General features: G+C 33.7%; 1 protein-coding gene across 2 annotated transcripts in view; it reads left to right on the top strand.

The window, feature by feature from the left end:
* The window catches only part of LOC106459301 (BMP-binding endothelial regulator protein-like), a 128381-nt gene that overhangs the window by 41024 nt on the left and 74314 nt on the right, over positions 1–13043 (top strand). For both annotated transcript variants that reach the window (XM_022385758.1, XM_022385759.1), the window contains exon 2: positions 8908–8993. In XM_022385758.1, the coding sequence (XP_022241466.1) occupies positions 8908–8993 (86 nt within the window). The remainder of the gene's footprint in view (positions 1–8907; positions 8994–13043) is intronic.

The following is a 13043-nucleotide window of genomic DNA, read 5'->3' on the forward strand; positions in this document are numbered from 1 at the left end:
ACCAACTGTTTCTGTTGTGGTCTATAGTGTAAGTACCAACTGTTTCTGCTGTATTCTATAGTGTAAGTACCAGCTGTTTCTGCTGTGGTCTATAGTTGTAAGTACCAACTGTTTCTGCTGTGGTCTATAGTGTAAGTACCAACTGTTTCTGCTGTATTCTATAGTGTAAGTACCAACTGTTTCTGCTGTATTCTATAGTGTAAGTACCAACTGTTTCTGCTGTGGTCTATAGTGTAAGTACCAACTGTTTCTGCTGTATTCTATAGTGTAAGTACCAACTGTTTCTGCTGTGGTCTATAGTGTAAGTACCAACTGTTTCTGCTGTATTCTATAGTGTAAGTACCAATTGTTTCTGCTGTATTCTATATTGTAAGTACCAACTGTTTCTGTTACATTTTGAACATCAATTGTTTCTGTAGTTTCTTTTGTGCTACAGTATAGCCACCAAACGGGCTTCAATAGTCCTGTTACAGTGTTACAAATAACTTTAAAAAATTGTGTTACAGTGTAGACATCAATGAGACTTTAATAGTCCTATTACAGTGTTACAAGTAACTTCAATATTATGTTATAGAGTAGACACCAACTGGACTTCAACACTCATGTTACAGTGTTACAAATAACTTCAATATTGTGTTATATCGGGTAGACACCAACTGGGCTTCAATACTCATGTTACAGTGTTACAACTAACTTCAATATTGTGTTCCAGTGTAGACACCAACGGGGCTTTAATACTCATGTTAAAGTGTTAGAAATAAAGGCAATATTGTTTTATAGGGTAGACACCAACTGTGCTTCAATACTCATGTTACAGTGTTACAATAACTTCAATATTGTGTTATAGGGTAGACACCAACTGGGCTTCAATACTCATGTTACAGTGTTGCAATAACTTCAATATTGTGTTATAGGGTAGACACCAACTGGGCTTCAATACTCATGTTACAGTGTTACAAATAACTTCAATATTGTGTTAAGGTAGAAACATCAGTTGGACTTCAATAGTCCTGTTACAGTGTCACAAATAACTATCAGTATTGTTGCAATGTAAACATGAATATCTCATTTTTTCTTACTAGATAAGCAACAATAGTCCTGTTACGGTGTTACAAATATCACATACATATGTATTTGCATTTTTAGCTACATGATTAGATTCTTCGTTATCTTGCATAGTTTACTCAATTGACGCTGAAAATAAAAGTTTACTAGTTTCAATATCTCACAATCGTCTTATTTTTTATGCGGAACCTAAATTTGTTATTTTGGTTGTTAATACAGAAACCACAACTAAATTTATATATTCTCAATGAGACGAACAAAGATTCTTTTACGACTGGTGTTTGACAAGTAACTTCGTACATCTTTACAAGTGTGCTACCCGCTGACAGAAAAGAGCCTGCAAAGCACATAAGAGATGAAATCTCATTCAGCTTCTCTCCACGTATTTATAAACCGAGGTTTATTTATTGAAGATAATTTGAACACAGTTAATAGTTTATTTGACAAGACTGATGATCACTTGCTGGTGGTTGGGATGCACGTGTTCCTAACAAACACCATAGGACTACAGAAAGTCAGATGTCACGGTCAGTAAATCTTAAATCTCGTGTTCTAAGAAATTCCTTAGTAGCGTGTACTGTGTTATGCACGATACTTATAATGAGTCTAAACAACTCTCTCACATCAACAGAACTAGAAGAGCAATTATATACAATATAACCCGATAAATATATACAATTTTCAATATAAAAAATAAATTGATAGCGAGATAACCCTATATTTACGAAGAATTGCTTAAAATCAAGAGTAAAACAAAAAAAATATGTGATCACGTATTCTAGAACGGTCTCTAAACTCTTGAAAATTCACTGAGTGACGGCAAAAGACTTATTTGAATATAGAGAGTGTCTGTGTTAACAGGCTTGATTTCTAGAGTGAATATTTAGTGTGACATCCCAAAAAGAGAAGAGGGGATATTAACTCAATAACCTGGAGACATAAAACTAGAGGAAGTGTCATACAATACAGTGTTGGTGATAGGATTTAAAGTGTCAATAACTTAGAGACATAAAACTAGAGGAAGTGTCATACAATACAGTGTTGGTGATAGGATTTAAAGTGTCAATAACTTAGAGACATAAAACTAGAGGAAGTGTCATACAATACAGTGTTGGTGATAGGATTTAAAGTGTCGACACTTCCTCTAGTTTTATGTCTCTAAGTTATTGACACTTTAAATCCTATCACCAACACTGTATTGTATGACACTTCCTCTAGTTTTATGTCTCTAAGTTATTGACACTTTAAATCCTATCACCAACACTGTATTGTATGACACTTCCTCTAGTTTTATGTCTCTAGGTTAATATACAATACAGTGTTGGTGATAGGATTTAAAGTGTCAATAACTTAGAGACATAAAACTAGAGGAAGTGTCATACAATACAGTGTTGGTGATAGGATTTAAAGTGTCAATAACCTGGAGACATAAAACTAGAGGAAGTGTCATACAATACAGTGTTGGTGATAGGATTTAAAGTGTAGCTCTGAAAGAAACATGGTCTAAAATGAATGAAATATAAACGTAGAAGTCTGTAAATTTTGAAACGTTCACCACTGGAACTGGCATATCCAGTAGCATAGTTAAATTATATATATAAAGTACACACAAAACCACTTTTCGAATTAATCCAAGTGGAAAAAAATCATACAGTAGAACTGAAATTCTTCGGTAAAAAATTAACATAGACTTTTACGTACTGAAAATTGTGTTGAACTGATAATTTTTAAAATTGTTAACTAATTTTACTTTTCAAAATGTTCGTGTAGCCTTAGCAACTAGAAAGAACAGCGTATCATATCTAAATATTACTTGTAAGAACAGTTAGTCGTGTCCAAATTCCATCTTTAGGGAAATTTTATCGTGTCTAAACACTGCTATTTAGAACAGTGTGTTATGTCTGACTATTGCTGTTTAAAACAGTGTGTCATGTATATACACTGTTGGTTTTAACAGTAAATTACGTCTAAATATGGCTATTTCGAACAGTTAGTCGTGTCTCAATATTGCTTTCTAGAACAGTGTTTCATGTCTCAATACTACTAGTTAGAACAGTGTGTCACTTCTACATACTGCTGGTTATAAAGGTGTATGTAGTCAAACATTACTAGATATAACAGTGTTTCACGTCTCAATACTACTATATATTACAGTGTGTCACTTCTACATACTGCTGGTTATAAAGGTGTATGTAGTCAAACACTGCTAGATATAACAGTTTCACGTCTAAATACTGCTGGTTATAAAGGTGTATGTAGTCAAACACTACTAGATAGAACAGTGTGTCACTTCTACATACTGCTGGTTATAAAGGTGTATGTAGTCAAACACTACTAGATATAACAGTTTCACGTCTCAATACTACTGGTTAGAACAGTGTGCCACTTCTACATACTGCTGGTTAGAACAATGTGTGGTGTCTAAATACTGCTGGTTAGAACAGTATGTCACGTTTAAATACTGCTGTTTATAAAGGTGTATGTAGTCAGACACTACTAGATAGAACAGTATATTGTGTCTAAATATACTGATTGTTAGAACACTGTGTTGTATCTAAATACTGCTGGTTAGAAGATTGTTCCACGTTTAACCATTGGTGGTTTGAACAATAAGTTACTTCTTCATAATGCTAGTTAGAAAAGTGTTTCGTATCTAAATACTGCCTCTTAGGACATTATATCATGTATAAATAATTCTGGTTAGAACAGTGTGTCATTATCTAACCTATATTAAAGCCTATGTATGTCACGCTTGATTTCTCGAAATAGGAGGAGTCATAAAAGCCAAAATCTATTTATCCAGATAGAATAGTTCAATTACTGTCTGCCCATTACAATTTTAGTGACGGGGGTGGAAGGAGGTCGTGAGGGCTGCTGTGAAACCTAGTAAGTGTAGTGAGTGTTGGTATAATATCCTTAAAGTAAAGACATAGTGTAGGATCACCTAGCCTATAGCGAAGTGCATAAAATTTATCATGAATGAAATATATCGATAGAATTTTAAATTTAAATCGTTTCTGAGTTCAGCTATTTTCTGTTATATCACCAATGGTTTTAATAAAAGACAAACCTCTTTAATCAACGGACACTAAGTTAAGAAATCAACAAATATTTTTCCAGTTTTGTTGTCTGTAAATTTCATTTCATACTTTCAGTACATAGACTACCAACAATATTAGCTTATACTTTGTTGCTGAACAACATGACATAAAAGCCAGTGTTGGAATATAGTGTTACCAAAATGCACTGGCTTTTTTGTATATTAGTAGTTGTTAATCTAACTGATTTTTACCAATAATTATTTTATGAATACGTCACGAATTCATTTCATGAATGATCTTAATTTTGATTGGCTCACAAAGGAATTTACCGACATTTGATTGCCTCGACTGCACTTTTCTGCCTCTTTGTTGGTTAAATTTGATTTGCCAAATTTTATTTATTTCAGTTAGATATGAAATGTGAGGTTAGGGCATACTATGGGGTGGGGGTGATAGTACTTGCTCCGTCATTTTTAACGGGCTATACGTTAGTATAAATACTGCCTGTTAAAACATGTATCTACATACTGCTGTTCAGAACGGTGAGTGACGTATAAATGTTGCTGGTTAAAACAGTGTGTTGTCTTAGACACAACACACTGTTCTAACTAGGAGAAGTTAACAGTAACTTAGACCTAACTAGGAGAAGTTAACAGTAAAACAGTGTGTTGTGTCTAAATAGTACTGGTTAGAACAGTACAGTGCGTCACGTTTACATACAACTCCATTTCATAATGTCAGTTAATACACATCAAAATAAAATATTTAACTGGAGTTAAGGTAACTTGATTGTAAGAAGAATTAAGTGAAACAAATTGTTTTGTTGCACAAACTCAAGAAACCTTAAAAATAAGAATCCTGTAAACGATACGTAAAATTTCTTTCTTAAGTTGGATTCATAAACCTTAGCTTCCACAAAGTCAGAGCTAACTCTAAGGATGAACTTACGTATAGTGCCTGCTCCAAGATCAGATGTAAAAAAAAAAGAGATAAATTAAAGAGAGTTTGAATATATAAATTATAGCTAGCACGTGTTCTTACAAAACAAAATTACAAGCGTAATTACTAGAAATAAACTTTTCTCTGTCAGACAAATCGCTTGATACCAAGTTTGATCCAATTCGAGTTTTTAAAGTAATTTTATTAGCACATGCAGAGGATGAAACTTTATGCTGTTGCGTGTTCTGCATCATCAAATCACTTGGAATAATTACATCCTATGATATCCCATTGTAGATAAATAGACATTCACAAATGATGTCTTTAAATATATCTATCAGTTAAGATATTGATTACATAGATTTAAAATATTTCATAGTTTTTTTTAATAATTAACTCTAAGTCCACTATAAAATTAAACCCCTTGTTTAGTAAAAATAATCTCAGAAGAAATTTTCTGAAGATGTCAAGCGTAGTTGCATTAATCATTCTTGCCTTACACGAAACTCCTTTTCAATATGGCTTCAGATGAAAGAAGTTTCTTTTTCACTGATCAAAGTTAGTTTACACTTTGGTGGTTTAAGATATACACATAGTCACAGATAACCAGACTGGCAAAACTCCCTGATCAGTTGCCATTATCAGACGTAGCCGAAAGATGGTCTCCCAGTACAATAACTATAAAACTTGGCTCAGTGTGATATTACGTATAAATGGGCACCATATTCTAAAACAAAATACCTCTAAGACTTTATTGCATAGTAAAAGAACTGAGATGGTATCATTTTAATATACAGTGTAGAATAAACATAATTACTTTTAACCCAGCGCCCCCCCCCCTCCCCAGTGACAGAGTAGTATGTCTGCGGACTTATACTACTAAAAACTGGGTTTCGATACTCATGATGGGCAGAGCACAGATAGCCCTTTGTGTAGTTTATGCTTAATAACAAAAAACAACTTTAATCCAACACATAAAAAGTTCCCATTGTAATCAAATATCTGACAAACATCTAAAAATATAGAAAACACCACCGTCAAGTTAAATTACACACAAGAATTCCTGTAATAAGAAATAAATTCATATACAGATAAATAAATTAATTAATTTAGGTACTAAACAGCAAAAATACAGGTTGGATTCACCATGCTATAAAACCTGCTTTTTTACATGGAAATAGACTGTAAAAAACGTGTTTTTAATATTTCTAGTGAGTCTGTGTAAAACATTTTAATAGATATAGAATCACCTAGTAAGCATTTTTTGATTGCTATAAATACAAGCGTTATGATCTTGGAACCTCATCACGTTCATATCACCACGTCAAGTCATACTTGACAACTGTGCATGTTGACAATAGCTCTGTAACATAGATTCTATTCCAAAATGATGTGTCGTTACGTTGACATATCCGAAGCACAGTACTCCTCCCAGAAGCTTTCTATAATCGTTTGTCAGCGATGACGACAGTTTCAGAAATCTGTTTGAACAGTCCAATTGCACAGAAATCCATTGGTACTGCATCTAGTAAATTGACTGTATGTATTTTTGTGGAATATCCTGAAAACCCATTTCATTCAACAGCTGCTTGAATTATGCAATGGTCGAATAGGTATATCGTGGAAGTAATTTTGTCACTTTTCCAGACGGAATTCCTTATTAATTACGTTTGGCACTATTTCCTGGAGCACCTGGACGACTTTTTCCACTGATCTTTATGTTAGTGGATTTACATTTGCAACAAGACATTCCACCTTGCTTACCATAGCTGGGTTACACCTTGATACAGGTCTCGTTCTGGATGGTCCTGGTACTCTAAGCTGATTCATATTTATTTGTTTTCAAAGGCCATTAATAAACCATAGATCTGAATATAGAAATAAGTTTTCTTGGAAATGACTAGTACACACCCTTTCAAAATGTTCCACCATGATTTTATATCCACTGTGATTTGAAGTTTCAAAATAAGTTTAAAATAGCGTACTCAATCCCATTTAGTGTATTGCGTTTATATCTAAAGATAGTGTCTAAAGAACAGTTTGATATATAGAAATTATATCTAAAACATTTTGATATATACAAGTGATTATAAAATGAGTATTGTACATCAGAGTGCTAAAGCACATTAAGGTGTGGGATGATAATAAGCTACTATTGCATAGATATGACATGTGACACAAGAAGAGTCAACCATTATAAAATTAATTTGAAGCTATGTAAATGTTCAGTATGTACAAAGGCGACATGCACAATGAATTGCATACATGTAACCATGGTCAGTATCATTGCTACCCTCAATTCATCCCATATAAAAACAGCCTCTCTTATGAAAACATTTTTAAAGACAGGATTGGTGTGTGGATTATTTAAATAGACACTTATTGCTAGTTTACTCCATAGCCAGAAAGCATACAGTGTTAAGTTTAGGAAAAATGGTGGCCAAGCCCATGGAAATAGTAGGATATGAATGTGTCTTCATTATAGGGAATGTGTACTTACATTATAATTTGATAATTGGCGTTTAAAGGGACACCATCTTGCCTAAACATCACAGCATCAAGCACCTCTCATTGTAGCAGCTGGAGTATCACTGTTTGAGCAAGAGTGGCACCATTGACTCTTCATTGTGCAAGTCCTGATAGAAGTGCAGACCGAGGAGAAAGCCTGTCATGAATTAAAAAATTCACACCAAATAGACACTGTTGTATCGTGTAGGGTTTTCTGAAGTGTCAAATTTCAATTCTCATCACAAAAGATCATGCAGCTGCAGCTGTGTGTCATGTTGGTTCAACTCAATGTGGTTCTATTGGTATACACTATTTTTAGAAGACAGTTTTGCAGAATTGCAATGCAGAGTCAAAATGTCATTGAGGATTTTCCATTTCTGGTAAAGTTTGTAAACGGACCCCCCCCCCCCACACACACACACAGTGCCATATGAATAGCCTTTCACTGGTACATAGATAGCAAGGCACTGTATAGCCACACTGCAGGTCGCATGGACAGTTGTTTTCACATTTTCTATTGATGCATGAGCAACTTTGTTGATTATTTTTATAGGGATTATGAATCTTCCAAAAAGGGCATCTCTCATGTTTTAAATATGTGGAATATTAACATTGTTTAACATATTGTAATACCTATTAAAATATTATGTTTTTCTTAAAAACAGTATACTGAATGAACGTTATAGTATGACCCAAAATATATATTAATGTATTTCTTAGTTGATTTGCATGTTCATTGACACCATACATCTGAGTAGCTCCACGGGTGCACATTCTTCTCGTTAATGTTATACAGTCGAAGGTACTTCCAGTGAGCTAGCTATCTCTGAACTGTAGTCATGTGCCTAGTAAAACTTCTTATTCTATCCTCTGTCCTTCCTGTCAACTTCACGACGCACATGGTTTCTACAGTGAATTCGTAAGAGTTGAGCACTATATAAATTATTGTATAGGAGTGACCCCTGTGGCAAAATTACTGTAATTGATTTACCACGTGTCATCTAGTATTCCTATGTGATGGCACCATACTAAATCTAAAAGCTAGAAAACACTACTTTATATCTAGAGAGTGCATCGAAAACATTAGTTTTACCTCTAGATGGTGTATCTGTAAAACATGAGCTATAGTGTTTATTTAGAAAGTATGGTTAACATATATGTAAACTATATATAAATCAAGAAACATTAACACATGTAGGAGTTGAATTTCCATCTTGAAAGTAATTATCAACATATTCGTTTTACGTCTATAAAACATGTCATTTACATCTAGAGAATAATTCTAACGTGGATTTTATTTGTGAAACGTTTGTATGATAAAAGTTAACAAGTATTTTATCACTATTTCTACAAGGTCGGCTAATTACGTGCAAAATTGAAGGGGAAGAAATCAGGATTCCTTTCATTGCCAAAGAACAGTGTATATCCTGTCGTTGTCAGGTGCGTATACCTTTCATTGTTACGTGTGTATATCCCATTTTTAACAGATATGCATATCTTACTGAATTCAGATGTTAGTGCTATTTTATTTTATTCTATGAATGTAACAGAGTTGTCCATTTCAATGTCTGTTTGCCTGGTATATTGATGTCACAAGTTCTTGTGAGATACTGGCTTAACCAATGTTGATGAAATTCTTTAAAATATTTCAAATGGATTCCCCACCCCCTCTCATAAAAAACAAATCACGTTTCAATGGATAAACAATCAGATGAATGGTTCAGATGCTTTGACAATTTAAATTCTCCCCTTGATAATGCCTCAGTTTACTTCATGAATTGTGATTGCTAGTATTCAGTAGACTTGAATGGCAAACAACATAAATGTATGCCATCACACCACCCTCATGAAGCTAACGAAATACATGCATGCCTGGCACGTGTGTTTTTGCTATATATATATATTTATATATGTGTAAAGCAGAGTTATGATGAAGTGGCTAAACCAATTTTGAGTATATTTGAAAGAAGAGGCCAGGTAGGCCCCTTAAAGATTGAGTTTAAATGATTAAGTAATCAGTCAAACCGTTAGCGTTTGACAGCCATTTCAATCTCCACAACGTGAAGCCAATGTCAAACGAAAATGAAAGGTACTTTGGACAAACAGTTGTATGCAACAGCAGTAATAGTGGAAAGGAATGGCCTATGTTCCCATTTATAGCATTATTTGTTCAGCATTGATAGGTATATATATATATATATACCTGTATTTGTCATAATTTTCTAATTGCATTGCGCTGTCATTTCTAAACATACAGTTAATTAAGGTGTATATTCACATTTTTTCTCAGTGTTTTAATATGCTTTCACTGTGAGATTCGATAAAGCATTGTAGTCAAGTTATATTCTTGGTATTTTTAGGTACACTGATTTCCTACAGATGAGGGTAGTACCTGCTCTAACTAGAGGTTTGGCAAGATATGTATTACGGAGTTAAATTGATTGAATGGAAGAATGAGACTGGAAATAGGTTAGCAACAAAACCACTTTATTTATTCTACACACAGAAGACAAATAAATCAACTAGACTAAATTAAGCACAAGATGAAAGACACCACTTCTTTCTAATTGTTGAAAAATCTATCTCAAGCAGAAGTTTGGAAAAGGTCTCAAAGAAAATCTGAATAACACTGAGGAAACTGACCATACTTATCAAATTAGGTCAGTTCTTCCAGGTCACTCGATCATACCATTAGTAAAAATGTGTAGAATATAGTGTACAAGATTTCTCAAGTCTCAACATAACCAATATCAGTAGGGAACTCATTTGCACAAGTCTAGAAATTCTCAAGTGACACTTTTCGTGAGATAGTTCAGAAATATCAGAAGGGGAATGACTCTATACAGTGTATGAATGGTTCAAGAATAAGGTTACTACATTCCAAACCCAGTCATCTATGAATTATTTATACTACACCTGCAACAAACACATGATTGTGCAAACTTTTTACACTAAGAGGAAAAGAAATGTTTTGTGTGTTTCACATACCACATTTCTTTTTCGTTTTACTTTCAGGCTTATTTTGTGTGTTTCACATACCACATTTCATTTTCATTTGACTTTCAGGTTTTTCTAGTTGTCTCTAACTTAAAACCTCAAAAGCCAATGAAATATAAAAAATAACGAACTAGTTATGCATCTATATTTTTTTTCGTCCCAAACAAACACGCTTCACTACAAGACATACTCAAGAAACAGGCAAGCAAATGTATTTAATAATTATTTCAAAATATTTTTACACTATTGGAAACTATATATATATATATATATGTGTGTGTGTGTGTGTGTGTGCCATTTAACAATAATAATTTCACAATGATGATTACACAGACAAGACAAAATACAACTTTTAACATTGATAAAATATAAATAAAATCAATTGCTTTAATACTAATTAATCAATAATTTGTGATGTAAAAATATATCACAAAGAGCATCCTTTAACAATAATATCAATTGATATAGAGTTGCATTGGTGGGCTAATGGTAAAGTGGAAATCAAATGGAACACTTCTGATTATAATTATGACTAAATGTAATATTTTTAGTCTCAACAACTTGGAAGACATTAAGTTTTAAATTGGGAAACATTTGCAGAACAACTTTTAGTCATGCACAACGAGATTATAATACATACATAAGACAACATTTTGGTTTTATACCAATTAAACGTCCTTTAGACTGAGGATAAAATGTAATACAAATTTTGGTTTTCAGAATCACAAATCCCATACAAATAACCTCCAGTGACTCAGTAGTAAATCTGAAGGCCTATAATACTAAAACGGGATTTTGATACCCATGGTGGACAATTCACATAGCCCATTATGTAGCATTGTGCTTAACAACAAACCAAACAAACCACCCATATAAGTAAAATGCTTGTTGTTTTACAATACTTTTAAGGTAACTCACATTTGACGTCAGTATACCATAGTTAATCAGCTTCAGTTTTACGAAAATAATAATAAATATCATGCAGTTAAACATTTTAGTTTCACAAAGAAACGTTTGACTGAGGCATCACTGGAGCTAGGTGTCTTATTCAAGAAAATGGTCACCTCAAGGATTTCTTTAGCTTTTGCCTGGTCCAGCTTGGTCTTGGCTCTGTCACCTTGAGCTAGTTCTGATTACTCCAGGCCCATTGCTTACGTTATTTGTGCTGGCACAGAGCCCTGGCTTCTACCTTTTAGCTGCCTGATCCTGGAAGTAATGTTTAAGCTGAGTCATTAGTTGGAGCACGCAGTTGACTGGAACTGTCATTGGTGCTTTGTTGGAAGCTAATAAATTGGTGATAAGTTATAATGATAACTCCATCTTTAAAGCCAGTATCAGGATGATAAATTTAACACACTTGTTGATATTACACTCTTCCATAGCTTGAAGTTTTTTGAATTTCAAAAATCTTTACCAATTGTCTTGTTACGAGTCTAATTACCACTAACGAAGGCATTAATTAAAATTAATTGCCCATAGCTCGTTGACGTTGCAGAAAATTTGCAAAGTTTTTAATTCAAGCTATAAGTATGTTCACAAAGAGCATGTGTATTAATTTTCACTTGTTTTTATCATTCTTAAGTAAAGTTGTGGTGTTAAAACAGTTTATGTTATGTATTTTTTTATTCCTTCCGTATTAATTATGCAAATGACATATATATGACTGTATGTGTACTTTTAGATATTGTGATATCGTACTCTTGTTTTGTGTTCAACTTGGAGGTTATAAGAAGTATTTAACAGTGTTTCCTCATCATGTAAATTTGTCTAGTTTTAAGGGTCAGTGCTGTTCTCGAGATATCTGATTCCCTGATCTAAGAGTAAGAGGGATTGTGTTACAGTTATTGTCCTGTGGACATCTAATATGGGAACTTCAGATTCAGCAGCATCAACTGGTATATCTCTGTATTTAGTACATCAGCTACTAACATAGCAGATAAGACTAAATCAACCAGTAGATGTCCACATAAGGCTCTAAAGTAGGCAGTGGCGTAGCAAGAGGGGGGCAGTCGCCTCCGGGCGCAGGTGTGAAGAGGGCGCAAAATTTCCTCTGGCCTATAATGCCTATTAATTGATAATTATGTGTTCCCCTAGGATATAGCGCAACTGCCCTACGTTAAGTAAATACGACACTGTGTTACATTATTTGTGTGTATTACACTTGCAGTTTTAACTTCTAAAAGCTGCCCACTGAAATACAGTGAGACCGAAGAGACGTATAAAAGTAAATTACACTATTCCATCATTCATCTGTAGATCAAATACAAGTTCTAGAGTATAACGTACAAGTAAGTGTATGTTCAACAAAAAGAAAATACGAGATTGATGTAACATATTAACTGGTGTGCAAGATTGGCAATATATGTAACAGACAAAGCCTAGATCTAGATCTAGTAAACATTATAGGCCTAATGTAGTGGTTTGTAATTATATTGGCTGATTGTAAATCATGTCTTACACCAACTAATGTACTAGGCATTCGGTCTAATTGCA

Source organism: Limulus polyphemus, unplaced genomic scaffold (genome assembly GCF_000517525.1).
Source record: "Limulus polyphemus unplaced genomic scaffold, Limulus_polyphemus-2.1.2 Scaffold589, whole genome shotgun sequence".
NCBI lineage: Eukaryota > Metazoa > Arthropoda > Merostomata > Xiphosura > Limulidae > Limulus > Limulus polyphemus.